This window comes from Paroedura picta, chromosome 1 (assembly GCF_049243985.1).
Source record: "Paroedura picta isolate Pp20150507F chromosome 1, Ppicta_v3.0, whole genome shotgun sequence".
NCBI lineage: Eukaryota > Metazoa > Chordata > Lepidosauria > Squamata > Gekkonidae > Paroedura > Paroedura picta.
The window spans coordinates 140,077,584-140,101,052 of NC_135369.1; the positions used below are offsets into that span (position 1 = coordinate 140,077,584).

General features: G+C 39.3%; 1 protein-coding gene across 4 annotated transcripts in view; it reads left to right on the plus strand.

Moving 5' to 3' along the window:
* Positions 1-23,469, plus strand: part of PHIP (PHIP subunit of CUL4-Ring ligase complex) — a 100,598-nt gene that overhangs the window by 40,071 nt on the left and 37,058 nt on the right. For 3 of the 4 annotated variants that reach the window (XR_013225908.1, XM_077306126.1, XM_077306135.1), the window contains exons 14-20: positions 1,324-1,477; positions 4,076-4,210; positions 10,287-10,415; positions 16,190-16,415; positions 20,264-20,389; positions 21,912-22,095; positions 22,712-22,838. Coding sequence is in view for 3 of the 4 variants with exons in the window: in XM_077306126.1 (XP_077162241.1) it covers positions 1,324-1,477; positions 4,076-4,210; positions 10,287-10,415; positions 16,190-16,415; positions 20,264-20,389; positions 21,912-22,095; positions 22,712-22,838 (1,081 nt within the window). In the remaining variant the exon portion in view is untranslated. Of the gene's footprint in view, positions 1-1,323; positions 1,478-4,075; positions 4,211-9,558; positions 9,628-10,286; positions 10,416-16,189; positions 16,416-20,263; positions 20,390-21,911; positions 22,096-22,711; positions 22,839-23,469 lie in introns of those variants that run through there. The other variant, XM_077306147.1, reaches the window with a different exon arrangement.

The window sequence follows — 23,469 nt, forward strand, 5'->3', positions numbered from 1 at the left end:
GAGATGACGTTTGATGGCTTCAGACAGCTCTCTTTACCCGAAGTGGACAAATTACTAGGTTTGGTTAAGGCGACCACTTGACCCCTGTCCATCTTGGCTCCCCAAGGGAGGTGGCCAGAGGATAGGAGGCCAGCTCAGGGACATCATCAACTTCTTCCCGGAGTCCGGGGAGTTCCCTGAGCAGCTGAAGTGGGCAGTGATTCGCTCTCTCCTGAAAAAATCAACGCCGGACCCGTGGGACCCTACCACCTACCGCCCAGTATCGCATTTGGCTTTCAAGGTGGTTGAAAGGGCCGCGGCAGACCAGCTCCTGGCATTCTTGGAGGAAACTTCGGCACTTGATCCATATCAGTCTGGCTTTTGTCCTGGCCATGGGTGGAGACGGTGCTGGTCGTTCTGTTGGATGACCTCCGTTGCCAGATGGATAGAGGCAGGTAGTATGGGGGGGAGTCAGTTTTTTTATTGATCTTTCCGCCATGTTGGGAATGTTTTATGTCTTTTAATGGGATTTTAAGACATTGTGACCCACCATGAGCTGCAAGGGAGTGGCGGGAAATAAATTGATGATGATGATGACGATGATGATGATGATGATGATGATAATAATAATAATAATAATAATAATAATTATTATTATTATTATTATTATTCCCAAGTCCCTCATAAGGCTTGGTCCCCAGATAATCTGTGTCATTCTCTTGCACCCTCTCAATTTTGACCCCATCCTTTCTGAAGTGAGGCCTCCAGAGCTGGTCACAGTACTCCAAGTGTAGTCTGACCATTTCTTTAGAACATTGTCTCATGGCTAAGAAATGCTACATGTAGTCTGCCCATGGTAAGGTTTACATCCTGGCTAATCCTATTTAAGGCTGATACAAGAGAAAGTTGAGGTTGTTACACATAATTGTAATCGCAGCTTGGAACGTCTGCTTTTTCTAACTTTCACTTTCTTGTGCTTAAACTATTATAAAATCCAGTGCTGCAAGTGTGACATTTACTTATTGTTACAGCCATGGCCTGCAAAAGGTTTTTTTTTTCTTTGGGAGATTCCACAGGGGCCATTGGAAGTAGATAAAGGGACCTTATACCGACTGATGCTCTCTCCCTGACTGTGTTGCATTTTGTAAATGTTATCTGAATAGATCTGTCCATGGAAGGAGTGTGTGTGTGTTATAATTGGTCCAGACGGTGTTGGTTGTTCATTTTATCCAATACTCATTTGGAATGCCGACCATTTTAACAAAGTCTATGAAAAATCATTTTGACCACTAAAGAAAGTTTTAAATGTTTTAGTTATTTAAATATTTTGTTCTTTCATTGCAGCCAAGCTCTACAAGGTATAGAAGACAAAATCACTAAACTGAAAGTTACTATGGTAGCATGGGACCGTCATGACAACTCTGTTATTACAGCAGTTAATAACATGACTTTGAAAGTTTGGAATTCCTTCACTGGTCAACTTATTCATGTTCTTATGGTAAGGAAAAAAAGGGATAATCCTTTCTTCATAGTTTGTCAAAATGATTATATCATTGTGTCTTTGTATGCTGACACAATTTTTGTTTAGGCTAAATTAGGATGTTGGTGTATATCTGTATGACAGATCCCATTCTTCACCTTTCCCCACACTAAATTGCTAACATCAGTAAAAACATTTAAAAAATTACAAACAATTATCTTAAAATTCTTAAGCTAAAAACCCTATTGAGGGCTCCGCGTGGATTAGATTAAGAATGGGTCCGGAACTGAAGCTTAATTTAGGTATGCTTTTAATTGATCTGCAGCTGCCTGTTCATCCACCTTCCCCAGAAACACTGAATGTCACATGGGACAGTAGCTGGCAGGGTCCTGCAGATCCAGTGATGGTTTCTTCTATAGAGTCCAGACCACTGCCTCCTTTAACCTGCCTGGGAACATCCCTGTAGACAGGGACATATTTACTATGTCCTGAAGGGGCCTCGTGATCCTCTCATTGTGTTTTTAAGAATCACAAGAGGCAGGGATCTAGGGGGCAAGTGGTCAGCCTCATCGAAATTAGCAACGTATCCACCTTGATTTGTGACAGCTTAAAGCTATCAAGGCCCTTTGAAGAAGGCTAAGGGGCCTCCAGTTCCCTTTCAGTATTAAAGCTTGGTGGAAAGTTGTGGTGGAGAGACAGGATTTTATCCACAGAGTAGTTTACAAAAGCCTTATAGCTTATTTCCAAATGATGTATTTTTTGAGTGCCCATCCTTGAGGATGGTAAGAGACTGAATTACCCAAAACAATTGTACTGGGCAGGAGCTTACAGATGCAATAGAAACTGTGTAGAAATCCCTCTTCACAGTTTTCACCACCATGCCATAAGCTTTTATAGGCATACTGTAAGATGTTTTTGTTGCTTTATCATGAGTTTTCTTCCAGGTTTTCTCTAGCTGTCTCAGCTCCCATGTCTTACTTCCCAGCTCCCCAGTATACCAGGGGACTGCCTGGAGATTGCATGATCTCATCTGCCAAGTGTCTAAGTGAGTCGCTGGGTGGGATCTGATCCCGCAGAGCATTCAGGAATCCAACAGGATTCATAAGTCTCAGTGGGTGGGCGTAAATATGCCCTCTGCCTATGCAGGGAGGGGGTGGGCACAGAGCCAGACCCTCAGAACAAAGTGATCTGACTATGGAACAGGATTCAGTGGTATCAGATCCAACAGTAGCCCTGCATCAAATATTATATGCAGGATGTGGCCTGCTTGATGGGTGGGGCCAGCATCAAATTGCAAAAACCCTAGTGTCACCATGGACAACACCAGATCTGGGTTCTGACTGGACATAAAAATTGAAATCCCCCAGGATTATAATTATAATAACTGCAATACAATACTGACTGTGCCTCCAGGAGATACTGTTGGTACATTAGATGGGTGGTATCACTACCAGAAATCAACTGCGCCCCATCTCAGACACATTTAATTCCTGGGATCATTGGTTCTGGGAGTGCTTTGTAGGAGAAAGCCTCCTGGACCAGTATTTTAACTCCACCTCATGGCTCATAGTTCGTGACTGGTAAAGGACTGAGTAATGGGGGGGAGGTGAGTTCTTTCAGGGTGTCTGTTTCACCCTCCCTCCCTCAGGGCTCATTCATACAAGCCAGCTCTACTTTGTGTTCTGCAAAGTATGACTGCAGAACAGAGGTCTTATTTATAGATCTGGTGTTGTACAACACAAATGTTGGAATTGGCTTTAAACCCTTAGCCCCTACTTTTGATCTTTGTGAGTTTCAGTGAACTACCCTCTGGTTTTTAGAAAGTAGACACACTGAGTTTGTGCTACAATTTCCTCCCTTCCTGGATGAACCACTCCCACTACCTTCTGACATGACTTAAGTTCTACCTTGCATGTACATATCTTAGAAAATACTCCTTGTTTCCCCCCCCCAACTCCTAAGCAGGATTCCACCTCCTCTTCCCTAGAAAGTTTCACCTCACACTTTTGCCTTATTTGGGAATATCTACCTGTCTTCCCAAATTTTCTCTGCCAGATCACTGCTATATTGACCAGACACTGTGGATTAGCTCTGTCAATTGAAAATCCAGTACTATCACTAGTTTCTTTTCAGAGGGGTGCTTCAGCTAAGGATTTGTTAGGCTTCCCTCTGATTGAAGTGTCTTTCCTCCAGTTCACAGCCAATATAACAGCTGCCATCAAGCTGTAGCTGGCCAACCACAAGGCTCAGAGCCTGTCACCCTGGCACATATTGGGCCATACTTGTGAAGATTTTTTTTAACCCTTCAGTAAGCATTGCTGTTGTTTCAACACTTAGAACCTAATATGCTAAGTGCTGTCCATTACAGTGTGTGTGCGAAAGTAGCATGGCATGAACAGAGAGTTTAAGGTACTGAAAGGTAGATACTTTACAAAGGAAGAGATCTGAGAGAACCAGTTATTTTTTGTTAGAATGTCAGATTTTAGTAAATAACAAAATAGTAGATTTTTTCCTCTTGCATGAAACTTTTTTCTGAATGGTGTTTTTTAAAATAGTTTTTACATTCATGTTATATTTTCTAACCAGTATCTGTTTGTTACCCTTTTTTTAATGTAGGGACATGAAGATGAAGTGTTTGTACTTGAGAGTCATCCTTTTGATGCTAGAGTTCTTTTCTCAGCTGGCCATGATGGAAATGTCATAGTATGGGATTTGGCAAGGGGAGTAAAAATCCGGTCTTATTTCAACATGGTAAATATTATGTGTTTTAAGACATGTTATAGAATCTTTCTTACCTTTGGTAATCAAATATAGTTGGACAGAATTGTGTAAAATATAAACCTGTATGCATAATATGTACATGCAGGCACTAGTATGTACACAGCTGTTTATACAGTCTTCTAGCCTTGCTAATTTGTCATGTATAGGTAGTCATAAAATCTGATTTAAAAATATTCATATTCAGGAATCTGAATTTGTTCTTTCTTGGAATTAAAGTCTTCTTGTAGAAAATGTATAATAATACTTAGACCAAGATTACAGGTGTAACTCCCAGCTTTGCAGGGAAGAGCACCCAGTTATGTAAAGATTATCAGTTATAGAACATTTGTATGCTGTGCAATGCTGATAGACATTGCATCTTTAGCTATACTTCAGATGGTGGAATTAATTTTATACTCTGAAATTAGTTAAACTATGCCTTGAATATATATACCTGATGGGTATTCAAGAGTAATGATTTGTAACATGTAAAGTATAAATCTAGTACTACTTTTCCAATGTGAGGTGCTTATTTGCACAATTCCATGTTCAGCAGAACAAAAGCTTAAATACCTTGTGTGAGCATAAATGACTCAGAAAATTAAAAAATATAACTTGAAAATATTACCCATGAAAAACAAGAGTTCCATGTGGGATACCACTGGTTCTCTGCATGAGTTTAGGAACATAATCTGGTTTCATTTTCACCAGATAGTTGGGTAACAATTGAGTGTAACAGTACAACAGGCTGGAAGTAAGGGAGAGAAATTTATGATAGGGGAAGATAGTAACTCCCTAGAGATGGAAATCAGCCTCAAGAATATATTGAAATAAATGTATTCACTCTGTGCCAGCCTTGTAAATAACTCAGCAAGTTACTACCATGTTAAGTGTTGAGTAGCTCATCTGCCTGTACACTTCAGAAGAGAAAATCACATTGCCATTGCTTGAAAACAGTCATCATAGGCTGAGTGGCTGTTTTACAGTTTTGCTTTACACAAGAATCAGGGCTACTTACTGGCTTGTAATATGTAACACTGGGTGATCATGTCACTCTGTCTAATATCAGACAATTGTGTACAAATCTGCCATCTAAAAGCAAGGACTGCAAAATGAGTTGGAGATAGCTGATTCTTTGATCAAAGTTCTAAAGACGGTCTGTTAATACTAATGCTGTTCATTTTTAAGATATCCAAGCATATATAAGCATAATATTCAGTTCTCTTTGCCTAGACTCTATTTGGATAATGTCTCACTGTCTACTAATTCAGAGCAAATGGGTTTTTGTAAAGTGTGAATCAAGCAGAGGTTAAAGTTAGTAAAGCTTCTTCAGTGAATCTCTTGCATTCTTCAGTCACTGTACTTGACTACAAAAGGAATAGATGAAGGTAAATGAACAGAGCCCCCCCAAAAACTTTTTGTGGTATTCTCTTTATTATATTATAAACATAGTAATCAGTTATTAAAAATACATGAATATAACCTTAAAAATCACATACTCCATAGCTTTCACTTTACACTTCTACATTTCTAATTTAACTTCTCAGCATCCTTCACATCTCTCTTACAGTCCTGTGTCCACTTGATAACTGTGCATCGAATCACTATAGACCATTTTAAAGAACTACTAGTGCTCAGGGATCATGTCTAAATGAAAGAATTCTTTCAAATACAAGTTTTAGGGTGTTCACGTTTTAAATCTTGCAGACACCTGCAACTTATGTACATTAGAATGGCACCTGATACCAGATATAGGGAGATTAAAATTCATAATGGGTTTTTATTTCTTTTATAACACTGCAACTTTGAAATCTGTATAATCAAGCAGGATGCCTGTAATAAAATTTGTGTCATAATAGAAAGGGTTATATTTCGTACAAAAGAGACTTACTTTCCATAAATGCTTATGATTGGATAGTTAGATGTGCAGTTTTTTTTATTACATAGTAGGGCTCAGAAAAAGTTACCAGTTTCATACATTAAAATCAGAGTCCACTAGCACCTTTAAGGCCAACAAAGATTTATTCAAGGTGTGAGCTTTCGAGTGCAAGCAAAGTGCTTGCACTCAAAAGCTCATGCCTTGAATAAATCTTTGTTGGTCTTAAAGATGCTACTGGACTCTGATTTTATTGTGCTACTTCAGACCAACACGGCTACTCATTTGAAACAGTTGCATACATACTTTTTTTTAATGTACTGAAAATAGAATAGTTAATCTAAGCTAGGAGTTCCCAAAGTAGACAGTATGCCCCCCGGGGATGGTGGTGGAAGAAACCAGGGGCCACTGAGGAACTCTGGGGCAGTAGGGGGCAGTTTTCCTGTGTGTTTTCCTAGTGAGAGACGTTTCAAGGTGGCTTGCCATTGCCTCTGAGTAGCAGTGTCCCCAAACTTCTTTGGTGGTCTCCCATCCCAGTGCTGACCAGGGCCCAACCTACTTAGCTTCCTGAAGAAAATGACTGCTTCAGAAGTAGGGCTAGATGGGAACCTATTCCTGCTGAGCTCCTTCTCTTCTTCAGGCTCTGTCTATCTAAGGCTGTGCACCAGATCTTCAGAAATCTCTTAACCTAGGGTGAGCAATCCTTCCCCAAAAGTCTCAATCTTTGGGAGGCTGAAAAAGCCGCTTGCTTGCTCCTGGTCATGGGATTTTCCATTGCTTGTTTCTCTCTCTCTCCCCCCCCTTCCTCCCTCCCTGTCTGTCTTCTTCCCAATGAGGACCCAAAATAGCTTTTACAAATGGCCTTTACAAAGAAACTATTTTTTTCCAGAACTAAAATATGGTCGCTGCCTAACAACCAAAAAAGAAATGTAGGCCATATTGTGTTTTGAATTTGCAGTTAGACCTAACACCAAGGAAGAGGTGTGTGTTTGTGTGGAGGGGGCACTAGGAATGTTGCTTTGGAGCCAAAGGGGTGACAGGCCAGAAACATTTAGCAACTACTGATCCAAGCATTCATATTTTCTTAATTTTGAACTAAATGGTCCACACTACCGTTGAGTTGAAAAGGCAGCATATACATTTCCTAAATAAAGAAGTGACACATTATCAAAATTTCTTTAAGAGCCTTTAATATTTAATCGTTTTCGCATGCTAGAAATTAACATGATCAGAACATTTCCCTTGACTGATGTATACATGTACAACAAAAAATTGGCCAAAGTAGACAGCAGTAATAAAAGCACTTGTTTACATTTCTGCTGTGTTAACATTTTAAGTAGTGCGTGTGAATTTTAAAAATATTTTACGTGTGAAGGGATCTAACTCTTCCTTGTCTTAGCTCACCATGGTCTATAATCCAAACTTCCTAACCACCTCTTCCAGCATGGAACATTAGTGAGCTAGTTTGGGGGGAAAGTGTCTTTATAATGTATTATGGCAAGGTAATGAGAGGAGGCGAAAGGAGAGTTCTGTTTATCATTCATGCCCAGCTGAAACTAGACCATCCCATCTTCTACTTTATGCATGAACTATGAGTAAAGAAAATTCCAATTTTCAAATTTACTTTTTCTTTAATTGGCATTTAAACTAGAGGAACACACCGGATTTAACCTCCTCTCCCCTTAATATGGAAGTCAAAACAGTTATAGCAGTACTCAAATTCAATTTTTTTGATAGCATCAGATATTTTCAGCTACCTCATTGTAGAGTCTAAGTGCCTGGAAATGCAAAGACAGCTGATTGTGACATTCTATCACATTGAATAATATGTCCTGTACCATTAAATTGAGATTGCCTATCCTGAAGTTTCTGCAGAAACATTTTGTTACTGGTTTAATACCCCATTCTTGGGAAGGGCAAACCCTAAAAAACAAAAATCTGTATTGTTATACCAGGGTTTCATGAAACCCTGTGGTTTCTTGATGGCACTGGAAGAGTTTCCCTAATAAGTGGAAGTTAATTTTTTTATATATTTTAAAATGTTGTTAAACATTTATTGGGTGATATGACCATATGTGGTCATGGTGACCCCCCCCCACTCCTCCAAAAATGGCCAGTGATGGAGGTGGGAAAAAGAGGGACCCTGAGTAGGCCGTGTACACAGCTATGCTTCCCAACCATATTATGCTCCATTGCGCCACATCTGGGATTTCTCGAAGCCTGAAGAATGTTTCAGCGGTTTCTCAATGGTAAAAAGTTGAGAAGGCTATGTTATACCAAAGCCACAATAATTTGTAACAGTTCCTGTCTTTTCTTTGCAAAGCTAACATTTAAAAAATATGATTCAAAAGTTGGATTAAATATAAAGTTCTATTGGAACTCTTCCCAAAATCCAAAGAAAGCAATTTTTCTGCCATGCATGTTTTGGGGATTCTAATGGTATTTCATTTCCAATCATAGCCGCTCATATAAGATATTTCTTGAGGAAGTAGTCACCTACCTCCTGCTTGCACAAACATGTATTGATCAGGTGGGGACTGAAAAGAGCCTTGGGGCTCATATAAAAGTCCTAGGTTTGGCCGTTTGGTGTTCCTTGTATAGAAATTTGGATGCAGAATATTTTGGGCAGGGGGCAGGGGAATAAGTTTTAGTATGTAATGCATATTTTAGGATAGATTCAGTTGATCTTAAGCTGCAGAACAAAGCTGGCACCAAAGACCAACAACATTTTATTCTGGGTATAAACTTTTGTGTGCATGCACTTTTTCCAGATACATTGAAACAGAAGTCACCAACTGTTTCATAGTGAGAAGGTGTTGCCAGGAAGAGTCAATTAGATAGTCAATGTGCATAAGTAAATGAGCAGTTAATACAACTAAGACTGGATGAAGGTGATTGGTAAGACCTATGAATACAGCATGATAAAGGAATTCAGCTAGGTTTTAGTGGGGTCAAGGCGTTCTAGTTCAGTGCAGGGTTGATGCCCTTTCAAAAGTTAACTTTACTTGGTAAGAATCTGACTAATCTTTGGTCATCCATGTCCGTTATAATTATAGATTTGTTTTAGAATGCAGTAGTTACTCTGATCCTCATTCATTAATTTGGAAATAGGTTCCATTGACATCAATGGAATGTGGTGTCATTCTTTGAATTGGGATATGATCAGATACACCTAATTTTGGAAACCCTAGTCATTGGGTATGATCTCAGGCAAACTCCTATACCTCATTTTCAGTCTGATATAGGACTCTTTATTCCCTGTTTCCAGGAGCTTTGTTAGTTGATTTTTTGCAGAAGTATTCTTTCTCTTCCCTGTTAGCAATTCTACATTATAGCCATATAGGTAGGAACAAAAGATTTTCCCTGAAGTCATACTGAAATTATTTTGCAACTGGGAATATTGGTAGAGTCCTGAGGACATAAAGTTCAGAGTGGTGATTGGTCACCTGTGCTTGATTGACAGGTTACAGGGAATAACAAAAACCCATTTGTTCTGGATTAATGGAAGTGGAAAACAGAAAATGAGTATCAGGTAAAATTCTTTTTAAAATATTTGCAGTTCTATAGTTGAGTTGCAAGCAATCAAAAACAGTGTCCAAGTTCAACAAAATGAATAAATAGTTTTGCTGACCATATAGTTCATATCATAGAGAAGTTGGGCAAAAAACTACGATTTCCACTATGGTTTACATGAAGGGACAAAAACTGGTTAGTGGCTCTTTGATGTATTAAAACAGACCACAGGGTAGCTAAGTGAAACGTTCACATAGCTTTTCTAATAGTTGTTGGACTGATGCTTTTAGAAGCTTTTTACTTTAATGGTTACAGTAACAAACTTTTATTAGCTTGTTAATGTTACTATTGTGAAGCAAGTGCTGCTGTGTTCCATACCTGCTTGGTTTCTGGCAATAGGCTTAGTATTGGGCTTTAACACTTGTATTGAAAATGAGGATTCTTTCCCCTTCGCTTTAACCAGATCAGTGCCTCATAAATAGATTTGTTATCCCTTAAATTGCTGAGATATAGAAAATGTTTTGCTATCCAGTAAACATAAATAGATAAAAATGACGCACTGAAAATGATTTCCCTCTAACACTATACTTTTTTAATAGGTTGTTGTAGTTATGCGCTTTAAAATATACAGTTGTATCTGCCTGTTTTCTAGTAATCTCATGTGCTATTGTGTTTCAGATTGAAGGCCAGGGCCATGGAGCGGTTTTTGACTGCAAATGCTCACCTGATGGCCAACATTTTGCATGCACAGACTCTCACGGTCATCTTCTCATCTTTGGCTTTGGATCCAGTAGCAAATATGACAAGGTATTTATTGAACATAAACTAGTCTAGATTTGTTTAGTTTGTATTAACTTCAGTACAATCATTTACCTTCTGTCATTTGCTCTTCCAGCTTCAGACTCAATCAACATCCAAAGACATGCTGTATTTATATTCTGTGTTCAGTTTGTTTTTCCTGTTTGTGTATAAACAATACAACTCATCACTTTCAGCCCATGGATGCTTTTTGAAATGGCCTGCATAATAAGATTACACTATTTAAATAAGAAGTGCTGCTAAACTCTAATATGTCCCCTTAAACCAGGTGGAATATAAATTAACAGTACAATAGTATTGTATTGTATACTGTAGTATTGTATACTGATAATATATTTTCTGGGATTTAGTGGTACCATTTGAATTACGATTTTAAAGGCACCTTCTCTTCTTCCCTAGAGCCAGTATTTCCACCTTCTGCTTGCAATTACAAATTTTCATCTGGTCTGCTGCGAAGCTTTAGGCCACGATCCCTCCTTTCCATAGGAAAAATGAGAGATCTGCACTGTACTAGTTGGACTGTGCAACATTAAGTTTCAGTCATGTTAAGAGCAGCTGAAGCCTTTTTGTATCTCTTCCCCAGCATGGTAGGAAACTGAACAGTTTTCAGGGTATGCTCTTCCTTTCTGTCCTTGGGATGCTGTGCGTGTCCCAATGTTTAGATTTGACCTATCAGGTGCTGGAACTGAGACACTCATCTATGGAAATGCCTTCATATGCAGAATGTTGCGTTTGTAACTTGGAATGAATTCTGCTAGAAACTGTATTTATAAGTGCTTATATAAATCATATATATAAAGGTAAAGGTATCCCCTGTGCGAGCACCGAGTCATGTCTGACCCTATCGGCATCCTTCCTCATCCCGGACAGGGCCCCCCCTCGGGGCCTTTACTGCTTTATTTTATCCACTCCGTTAATATAATTATGTTCTAAATGATATTGAGCAACAAACTGAGTAATAAGTATGCGAGATGCTCATTAATGATGCTGTATCTAGTTTAATTTTTTTATTTCTTTATATAAATGAAGGCTAGCTAATACCTGATAATACCTGATTTATGGAAATATCAGAAAGAAAGCTTGAGTTAATGCTTGTCACGTGAGCAATAATTGACTCAAGTTACTTGCCTGCTTAAAATAAAATACATAAAGAAGAAATTTGAACATATTTTAAATCATTAAAAAATAGTAAATTTTATCTTGCTTCGATCCTAAACAAAAAGCACAGAACAGCCATTTATAGAAATAACCCACAACTAGAAGTAATAGAACAATTGTGGTCCAGAAGGAAGATATTTAATTTAAAAAATTAGATTCCCAGAAGGCCAGGTGTTTATACTAATGTCAATATATGCACCAAACAATATTAAAGATGATTTTTGAGAATCTTTTTTCAAATTATGCTAGAATTTTAAAATGAAGATATAATGGTTTTTGAAGACACGAATGGAGCTTTAGATCCAAAGAAGGAGAGATCTAGAAATCTTAAATATGGGAAAATACTGAAAAACGTATTCCGGTAATTGGAAATCCTAGAAAGAGAATATGACTGGAGGATGAAACATCCAAGAGACAGATTTCATATTTTTTCTGATAGACATGAAATGTATTCAAGAATAGACGTGTTGGATATCATAACATCTTACAGAGATTCAACTGAAAATATTCACAGATCATAATCCTGTAGAAGTAGTTTGGCAATGGAATAATGAACCAAGAGAAAGAGGGAGATTAAACAATGTTCCTTTATTCCATGATAATATAGTAAATGTAAAAAAGATCTGGAAGAATTTTTTAAAATAAATAAGCAGAAGGAATGACTTCAGCTACAGATAGTCAGCATGGTGTAGTGATTAAGAATGGCAGCCTCTAATCTGAAGAACTGGGTTTGATTTCTCACTCCTCCAGATACAGCCAGATGGATAACCTTGGGCTAATCACAGGTTTTGGAGCTCTCTAAGACCTACAATATTTCACATGGTACCTGTTCTGGGGAAGGAAAGGGAAGCCGATTGTAAGCCACTTTGAGACTCCTTTGGGTGATGAAAAGGAAGATATAAAAAGCAACTCTTCTGCAATTTGGGAAGCAAGAAAAGCTTTCATTAGAGTAATCTTATTAGGAACTGCTGCTAAGAAGAAAAGAGGGGAAAAAAGAACAAACCAAGCCAGTAGTAGAAAAAATCCAGATATTGAAGCAAGAGTACAAAAAAAAATTCCAGCAAAGACATAGTAGAAATCAGACAACTAGAAATTCAGTAATCTATGTTAGAAATGGAAGAGGCATAGTGATGCAATGCTACTACAGTCATATAAATGTATCTCTCTACTGAAAGTCTTCCCACGATAATAGCAGAAAGATTAAGAAAATGCATATCAAGTTTAATGTATGCTGATCAAATGAGCTTTGTATCAAAGAGGTACATGAAAGATAATATATGATTTATAATAGTCTAGAGTTAAAGTCTATTGTATATGCTAATACAATTGGCACTAGCATGCCCGCTGCCCCCACGGCCACCTTGCAGCCCTCCTGGAGCCCTCCCCACCAGCCACCTCCCCGTGCCGAAGCCTCTCCCCCTGGCACCTCCCCCGAGGCCCTGGGTTTGGCACAGCAAAAGGAGCAGGCCCCCCACGTCTCCGAGTCCGGGACGGGCCGAGGGCTGACACTTGGAGCTTTGCAGCTCCCAATTGGCCCCTTCGAGTTTTTATCTTGGACTTGCCCTGCCCCTTTCTCCGCCCACTTACCCCTTATTCTATTATTTAGACTGCTCCCGCGGGAGCAATTTACAGATGTAATGTGAATAAGAAAAAAAGAAAGAAAGCAGCATTCTTATTTTGAATGCAGATAAAGGGTTTGATAATATAGCATGGCACATCCTCCATTCTATTAAGTATTAAATATTTGGGTATAAATGTGACTGAGCAAAATTGTAATCTCTTCAAAAACAATTATCAGAAGACCTGGAAAATTATATAAACAGATTTATTTAGATGGCAAAAATTAAAAATCTCATGGATGGGTAGAATTTCAGCAATCAAAGTGAATGAATTGCCAAAATTAATTTTCTTGCATTTTACATGCTACTTACAAATAAAGGTAAAGGTAAAGGTGTCCCCTGTGCAAGCACTGGGTCATGTCTGACCCTTGGGGTGACGCACTCCTGCGTTTTCATGGCAGACTCAATACGGGGTGGTTTGCCAGTGCCTTCCCCAGTCATTACCGTTTACCCCCCAGCAAGCTGGGTACTCATTTTACCGACCTCGGAAGGATGGAAGGCTGAGTCGACCTTGAGCCGGCTGCTGGGATCGGACTCCCAGCCTCATGGACAGAGCTTTCAGACAACATGTCGCTGCCTTACCACTCTGCGCCACAAGAGGCTCTTATTTACAAATACAGAAGAAATATTGACAGAGTGGCAAACAGGTACAGTTAATTGGAACGGCAGGAAGCCAAGAATAAGTTTTAAAATACACCAAAATGGAGAAAAGATAGGAAGATTAGCTATTCCAAATATAAATTATATTATCAAGTGGCAGGTCTGATCTGGATTGTGGGTTACCGTATATTAAAAATCCAAGAGAAAGAAAGCAAAACTTGGTTAAACAGACCTGGATGAATATTTACACAATTATTTACAGATTAGTATCAAAGCCCATTTTAAAAATGGGTTTGAAAGGCTTCCCTTTGGGCAGAAAGCCCTGTCGCAGTAAAGGGCCAGGAAACCCCTCCCCCAGGACAGAGGTACCCGGAGGCATCAATGCGCCCTCCTCGCAGGCCAGGAAGCTTCTGCCAGCGAGGCTGGGCATGTCCGGATTGGACTGCTGGACGGGAAGCTCCTGTCTGTGTCAGCTGCCGGACAGGACCCAGACAGGACCGCCCAGGTGGGCTTGTTGAAAATATATAGAAAATATATAGCCAAAATGATCATAACACCAGTCATATAATTAGAGATGAACTTTTGAGAATATGGTTTACATGTTGGAACTTATTGGGGCCTTGAAATTCTCTGCTCATGTTCCCCAATAGAAGTGTATCATGATAAGAATATATGAGAAGTAAAAGTTGTTTCTTAATGTATGGAAATATGGTAAATGCTAAAATGAAACTCAAGTCCTGTCAAGATATTAGAGATGAAGGAATCAACATTCAATGGCTACTATATTACCCAATCAGTTTCAAGACTGAAGAAAATTATTAACCCAAAAGGTGGAGCTCTAAGAAAGATGACTGAGGTTGAAAGCTGATTACAAAACAAAAAGTTCATTTAATATAATGGATATACAAGTTCTTCAGAAACAGAAGAAGTGAAAAATTAATGTGGATACAGAACTTTAGAAAACAAATATCTTTGCATTAGTGGGAACAGTAATTAAGTTTACAGCTAGTCAGGCATTACAAGAAAATTGGTAAAAAAGGTTTTTCATATGGTATATTATTCCAAAGAATATTGAGAAAGTAGAGTAAAACTACAAAGGAAAATGTTGGCAATGTCAAAATATAGATGGAACCTTTTACCATATGTGGTAGACCTGAAAAAAGCAAAAAGATATTGGAAGAAAATACATGAAAAATGTAGAATAGATTAAATATAAATTCCCCATGGAAGCTAAGAATAAGCTGTTAGAAATATTGCCTAACAAATTACTAGATGTTTTGGAAAAGACATTTGAATATGTGGTGAAAGCAGCTAGAATAATCTATACAGCAAAATAGAAATCTGTCCAAGGTTGGAAGAATATAAACATAAACTTGCCTCTGAGTGGTGGGGTCGTCCTATACGCCGGGTGCACTTCCGTTGGGATAGACATAGCTGCCTATAGTGGCCCATAATACTGAAATGTAATGTAACAAACTCTATATTTTTAGTGGAAATGTCGGGGGGTTGTCTTATACGCCGGCAAATACGGTATATCAGATTCTTTGTTAAGAGATTGTTCTTCTAAATTGAAGTTGCCAGTATGCTTTGTGATTAGGCAGTAATGGCAAAATTATTTGAGAAACAGGTCAATTTTGAAATTTGAGAAAACATGAGACAGAATGAGAAACAGTTTAAAATTTATAATAACTGTTTAAAAATGGCATTTAAATATATTGCAGTGTATATAGTAAGAATATTATAATGTAGAAGTAGAATAAGAACAAATTTTGAATATAAATGTATGTGGAAGTGGATTTTGAACAAAAATACCTTTTATATTTATAGTGAAGTGATATAGTAATCTTTAAAGTAAAGTCTATTAAAAGCTATAATGTATATGTTGAGATGTCAAAACATCTAACAGAATATGTAGTAATGGTGAAAATAATATAATTGCATATTGGGTCAGCCATGAAATTTGAAATTTAAAATGTTTGAAGTAAGGACTATTGCATTCTGTAGAAAAATGTCTTAAAAATTGGTTGGGGAGAAATATTTTGTGTTATATATAATTTGTTATATAAGCCCTCTTTTCCTTTGGTATCATTTTGCCATTGTTTTCCAGAATATAAAGTATATTTTAAAAATGAAACATCTGGATCAAATTTCATGTTCTCATTCAATTATTGAATAAGATTTAGCTGTGGAGTGATGATTATTCTTCGTTTAGCAGTTTAACCTAGATTTATTTAACATGTAGCTCAAATTACTATTCTACTTGAGAGCATTATGTCTTTTTGCGGCGTTTGATTCCTTTTTTCAAAACTTTCTGAGTGCATATTTTTTTTGATTAAATGTTTATTGATTAGCCTTATTTTAAATTAAAAGTGGCTTTATTTACAGATAGCAGATCAGATGTTCTTTCACACCGATTATCGGCCACTGATCCGGGATGCCAACAACTTTGTGTTGGATGAACAGACCCAGCAAGCACCACATCTCATGCCTCCCCCATTCTTGGTTGATGTTGATGGCAATCCTCATCCATCCAGATATCAAAGATTAGTTCCTGGACGTGAGAACTGTAGAGAAGAACAGCTTATTCCTCAAATGGGTGTAACTTCCTCAGGTACGCAATAATAATAATAATAATAATAATAATGATAATGATAATAATAATAATAATAATAATAATAATAATAATAATAATAATTATTTTAACCACTCCTATTAAATAAAAGGGTAAGGCCACCTGGGGAGGAGTTAGGGCGGGCCCTGTCCAGGATAAAAACTCAGAGGGCCCAATCCTCATTGGGCCCTCTGAGTGTCCATCCAGGGCCAAGCAGCCAATGGGGAGGTGCGCAAAGTGCCTTCCTATTGGCCCCTCACCAGGACAGACCAAAATTCCATTCACCCAGCCCAGTCTTGCTTCCAGTCTGCTCCTGACCACCGCAAGGAGAGGAGGTCAGTAGGGCTGCCAAGGGGGATGAGAATAGAGGCTTGGACAGGCTGTGCCAGCCCTTTTCGCCCCAAGGCTGTCCTAACTGTCATGTCCAACTGTAAATTGCCTCAGAACCCTGACAGAGCTGGCAGGAGGCTGTAGAGTGCTCCCCCTTCCCCTCCCTTCAGGTCTGCTGAGAAGGAGCCTCTGACAGGCCCTGACTGAGGGGAAGGAGGCCTTTCCAAGAGCAACGCAGGGGAGCCTGAAAGGCATTCCTTTTGAGGGGGGGGGGCTTTCAATTTTTTTTTTTTATTTTAATACAGCACTGCGGCCAGATAAGGGGGGGACTTTCCCCTTCTGCCAAACAGTTGCCTGACAGGGAGGCCACAGAAAAGCCCCTACTCACTTAAAATACTGCTCTGCCTGGAGATTAGACACAGCCAAGCCATGTGTCCTTCTTCTTTGCAACTCTCTGCAGATTTGAGGCCACTGCACAGTGTTATTCTGCAGAGGAAACTGGCTGTTTTGTCTCCTGTTTCATCTGCACAACAACCCTGTGCAGTAGGCCTCAAGTCTTTCAATTCAACAACATCCTGTGTGGGAAGCCTTAAATGTTTCTTCTCTACCACAACCCTGTCCAAAGTAGCCCTTTCTGCCTGGGGAGCTGATCTTTATACTCTGCAGGTGAGCTGTAATTCCAGGAGCTCTCCAGCCCCCACCTGGAGGTTGGGTATCCCTGGGTTGGAAATATTCCTGGCGGTTTGGAGGTGGGACTTCAAAATCGTACAATGCCTCAGAGTCCAGCCTTCAAATGAGCCATTTTTGCCTGCAGTTGTTAGGGAGTGGTGCAGGAGTGTCCCTCCTGGCCTATGGGCTATGGCCTATGGCCAGCCCTTACCAGCAACTGTTTGTATTCTGGGGCGCAGACAGGCAGACCAGCATCAGTCCTGTGAGTGGAAAGTGCAGGAAGATCTAAATAAATATTTACAGCCTGAAACTGTAAATAGAGAACAAGTAAATGTCTGGAGACACATAGTAACTGGCAAATAACCTTGGCCTGGCAAATTAAAAAAAAACAGTATAAAAAACCTTACTAAGGTCAAGACTGCTGTGCACAGAGAGTCTTCCTCTTAGGGTTGCCAGCTTCCCTGTGAGGTTCGCTACCCCACCTCCCTCATGTGTAGTCTGCTATGGGGAGAGAAAGGGAAGACGATTGGAAAATGCTTTGAGACACCTGAGGCCTGCTGGGTCACTGCGGCCCATTCCCAGTTCTCTCAGATCTCTCACAACCCCACATACCTCACAGGTTGACTATTGTGGAGAGATGAATGGAAAAGGTGTTTGTAAACCGCTTTGAAACTCCTTTGGGTAGTAAGCAATAGGGTACAAAAATCCGTTCTTCTAAGGAGCAACCATGAAAGAAGCATGTGGGCACATAACATTTTGCCAACAGTGAAAACATGGGAGACAGAAGGAACAGGGTGGACACCTGTGTACTGTGACTACACCATGTGTATTGGGGCAGAGGGGCATTTAGGTGATTGTGGCCTAATTCACACAAGAAGGGAAATGACGCAGAACTGGGAGGTTGCCATGTAATCTTCCCCTAAGAAGAGTCTCCAGTCTGATTTTCCCTTCATATATCTGAGGACATGGCTCTGGAAAGCTCATCTGTAACCACTATACCAAAATTCCCAAAGGTCAGTCCTCTCCCACACTCAACGAACATTCCACACCACAGGTTCTTGACACCCATATCTCCACACCCATTTGCCACCATGCCACCACAACCTCCCACACAACACACACATTCAACCCCATGCCCTTACAGACTGGACAACTCCTCTCCTTCCTCTTCCCACTGCCAAGCTCTAGCGCCCATTGTATTCTTGGATACAACGGGTTTTGCCCCTAGTAGTAGTAGTAGTAGTAATAATAATAATAATAATAAATTTCTATCCTACCCTTCCATAGTGTTCAGGGTGGGTAACAACCATAAAACAATATACAAAGTTAATATTTTAAAACATTATACTCCACCTAATGTCTCAAACAAAAATTCTCAGAACAGTGGGTTTGTCAGGCATGAGACCAACATGTCTTGGTGGATGTTGCCTTGGGCCTTGGCCATAGGTAGACCTGGTGTAAGAGTTCTGTCTTGCAGTCTCTGCAGAATTGGTGTAGGTCCTGCAGGGTCCTGATCTCATCTGGGGCTAGGGCTGAAAATGCCCAGACCCTGGTCAAGGCTGATTTCACTTCCTTCAGACTAGGGACCCTGAGCAGATGTTTATATGAAGATCTTAATGCTCTTGGGGGTGTTATAAGGGCACATAGATAACCTGGTTCCAGACAGTTTAGGGCAAGCTTTCTCAGCTAGCATTTCATGAAACCCTGTTTTTTTTTGTTTGTTTTTTTACAGCCCTGGAAGTGTTTCCCAAATAGGTGGGAGTTAATTAATATTTAGTACATTTTAAAAATTTGTTAGACATTTATCGGGTGATATAACCGTATATGTTAGCTCCCCAACCATATGTTGGCTCCCCCATGGCCAGTGATGGACCTGGGGGCAATGGGAATGGGTGGGGCTCCAGGTGGGTGTGTACAGAGCTAAGCTTCTCAACCATATGCACAATTGCACCACTTCTGGAGTTTCTTGAAGCCTGAAGAATGTTTCAGGAGTTTCTCAATGGTAAAAAAGTTGAGAAAGGCTGAGTTAGAGCTTTAAAGGTGAGACCCAGCACCTTAGACCTGATTTGCTCTGCATTCTGGAACCCATGCAGCTGTTAATATATGCTCTCCATTGAGTCCCTGCCAGGAATTGTGCAGCTGCATTTTGAACCAGTTGAAGTTTCCGGAGTAGTGTCAAGGGTAGCCCTGCATAGAATGAGATGGAGATCTGATACAGAAGTGTAATCTAGAGGTTACTGTTGCATGGATTAATCTTGCTTAAGCCAGACTCCAAGAGGTACAGCGTAAGCTGCCTTTCCTGGAACTGGTGGAAAAATGTCAGGCAAGCTGTTTTCATGACTTGGGTCTCCATTGATAAAGAAAGGTCCAAGATCATGCCCAGATTTTTGATTGTAAGTGTTGGTTTAGTTGTATTGTGTCAAGAGCTGGAAGCTGTATTACCTGTCCTTGTATGTGCTGGCCCAGCTAGACGACCTGCATCTTGGTTGGATTTAACTTAAGCCAACCCTACTGAACTAATCTGCCATGTCCCCTGGGCTCCAGAAAGCTTTTATGAAAAAAAATTATGGATTGCAACTTTCCATTAAGTTTATAATGATTAGATCAACTAGTAAGGATTAATGAAGAAAGATAACTTCTAAAGGGTTCGGCAATTTGTTCAGTTGCAGGTAATAGTGATCTTTGTTCCATGGCCTCTCCATTTTTTGTTTTCCTTGCAAATGTTAATGTGAATAATAATTCACTGAAGTGGTTGAGACAAAATACTTTGCTAAGTATGAATGCAGAAATAGACCTTGTGTGTTTGCTGACTCTTCAGAAGAACTAAATTCAATTTTTGCATTTCATAGGACTGAACCAGGTCTTGAGTCAACAAGTTAGCCCTTTGGACAGCATGATACAAAGACTCCAACAAGAGCAAGATCAGAGACGTTCTGGAGATGCTGGAATTAGCAATACTAACAGAGTTGGCAGGGGTAAAACAAATCTTTAATAACCAGACCTTTATATTTAATGTAGTGCATATAATCTATCATATTTATTTATTTTATTTATTTATATTGAGAATGAGATTACTAGACCTCCCCTCTCAAAAAAATGGTCCCGGAGAGGTGTACAACCATAAAAGAGTACAAAATACTAAACAACATCAAGTTTAAAAAGTAAAACACAAATTAAAACTGAATTCTTAACTCCTATTAATTTGCTTCGCCTTAAACAAGAAAAACAGTCTAGTGAACCAGACAGACAGAGTGGCTTGAAAGGGGGGAGGGTGTTCATCCCACAGTATCCCCCAGGTGGGGTACGTAGGGGGCCTTGGTGGATAATTGAGGTGCAGCCCAGACCTCAACACTCCCAGATTCCTGACTGACTGTGTAGCATGAAGCTTGATGGAAAGAGGACGGTTGACCTGCTTAATACTCTTTTTAGTCTTTTTTATTTATTTATTTATTTATTTATCTATTTATCTATCTATTTATCTATTTATCCATCTATCAATCATACTTCTATACCGCCCTCCCCGGAGGCTCAGGGCGGTTTACATTATAACCATACATAAAACCATACATAAAACAGTCTGTAGAACATGTACATCGATAACCAACAATTGCAACCAAACACAACACAGTATAACAGGAAACAATCGTAATACAAACAGGTCCAGGGCTTGTTGATGGGATTCTGAGGGGGGTGGCTTATTGATTGAATTCTGAGGGGGGGGTGGGAGGGGAGCAGGGGCCCTTGGTCGCTGTAGATTACGTCTGGTCTCGGCCAAATGCCTGGTGGAGGAGCTCCTTTTTGCAGGCCCTGCGGAACTGTTTAAGCTCCGTCAGGGCCCTGATCTCCTCTGGGAGCTCGTTCCACCAGGTAGGGGCCAGAACAGAGAATGCTCTGGCCCTGGTCGAGACCAGACGGACTTCTTTAGGGCCAGGGATCCTTAGCTGATTGGAGGCAGTAGAGCGTAGAGCTCTTTTGGGGGCATAGGAGGGGAGGCATTTTCTAAATGAAATAATTGAAATTGTTTGTTATTGTGAGAGTGGAAAGAAATTGATATATTTTATACTCAGAGTGCGCAAGACTAATGCCATTATACGGTATTCTACTATGATGCAGATATAAAACAAAGTTTTTCTTGAGATTTGATATGAAATGGCATTATAGAACAGGAGAGAGGGTGTTACAAACTTTTAGTGGGTGGACCTAACCCTTAGAGACTTTTTAAGGTATAATCTTTCAAGAATCAAGGTCCCTTCATCAAACACAGGTAGGAATGGAGAACTGTCTCCTTTTTATCCCAGTCATGAGGTAGGAGAGGTGCAGTCTTAGTTTAAAAATGCCTTCTCTGAGTATAATATTATGAACCTTGTATAAAATTTTAACAGTGCTTGTATAAAATTGTAACTAGTGCTCTCATTTATAGTTGTGGCAGATGATGTCCTCTAATTACAGTTTGTGACATTTCTGATTGAAGGCGGTTGGCTGGTTTTTGTTTCATAGGCTCTGTAAATGCTACCTCAGAGGTACATTCACCACCAAATGTGGGATTAAGACGCAGTGGACAGATTGAGGGTGTCCGCCAGATGCATAGCAATGCTCCGAGAAGTGAAATGGCTACTGAGCGAGATCTGGTAGCATGGAGTCGAAGAGTTGTTGTGCCAGAACTGTCACCGGGAGTAGCCAGGTAAATTCAAGCTGCTTCTTGTTATAAAATTGATAAAGTCATTTTGCTGAACTTGGAACTATTGCACTTGAAACCACATAATGAAGTGTATATTTTGGGCAACTTTACCGGGTTGTGGTTCTCAAATGTACATTGTTATTATTTCCATTTATTAATTTATTTAATTTATATACCACTCCTCACTGGAACGTCTTGGGGTATATGTTCTCCCCATTGAGTACCTGAGATCAGCTGCAGAAGTCTAATTTAGAGGTGACTCTTGCATGGATCATTCTGGCTAAGTCAGACTTTCAGAGTTTGTGGGTTGCATTTGTAAATAATTAATTTGTTATTTGGGCTTTTCACTTTTCTAGGTAAGTAAAAATATAAATGCTGTTTTGAAACGGCAATCTGGCTGTGGTTATATTGAAATAACTTTTTTGAAGTCACATTCTTAAACATTTATTTGATTTGATTATATATATACTTGCCTTATCCAAAGTACAGAACACCTTACAGTCAGTCAAGATTATGTGGTAGTAGGGTCCCTCCTTGCAGGAATCGTTAATGGAGTTTTTAATTCACTCAGAAATGTGCTGTAAAATAGCATTAATTCCTGTCAATTCCTTTCCTACAGTAGGCAGGAGGAATGGCGAACAGCAAAAGGGGAAGAAGAAATAAAGATGTACAGATCAGAAGAAAAAAGGAAATATGTTACAAGTCATATTCCTAGAGAGAACAAAATACCTTCTTTGCCTAAACAGGTAAATATTGAGCCTAAACAGGTAAACAGTGAGCTATTATCTAATATTTATGGTGTCTTGAAGGGTATATTCCTAAGTATTTAGAAGTAAACCTTGTTATCAATAAAAATAACTGCTGAGTAAACTTGAATAATACTTGGGTTATGTTAAGGGTAATATATTACTAGGAAACAAAAATGCTAATAATTGAATTGGCTGCCAAGTTTCTACAAGTTATGAGGTGTTGTAATGTTGAACAATTAACACTTCATGATGTATTATTTTTTGTATGCCAATAAAAAAGTCTTCTGATTCTGGTAATATAGAACAGGGCTTGAATCATAGCAGGACAAGTTTCAGGTAAGCTGATGAGAGTCAGATAGTTGGGAACTGTAGCTGCATATAAGCACAGACAATACAGTAATACTACATAATGTATTTGTCTCTTAAGAATGATTAATAAATATTTTTCTATTTTATAAAGTGTATAATTCTGGAAAGTCATAAAATGTCTCTTTACAATCCTGGTAGGAGGATTTTGTAGTCAAAACGTTAAATGCCTGTGTGCACTCAAGAGTATTGTCTTGTCTTTGGTGTCTCTTTAATAATGATTTTTCTGTTTGAGCTGCTTTAACAATAGAAAATAATTCAT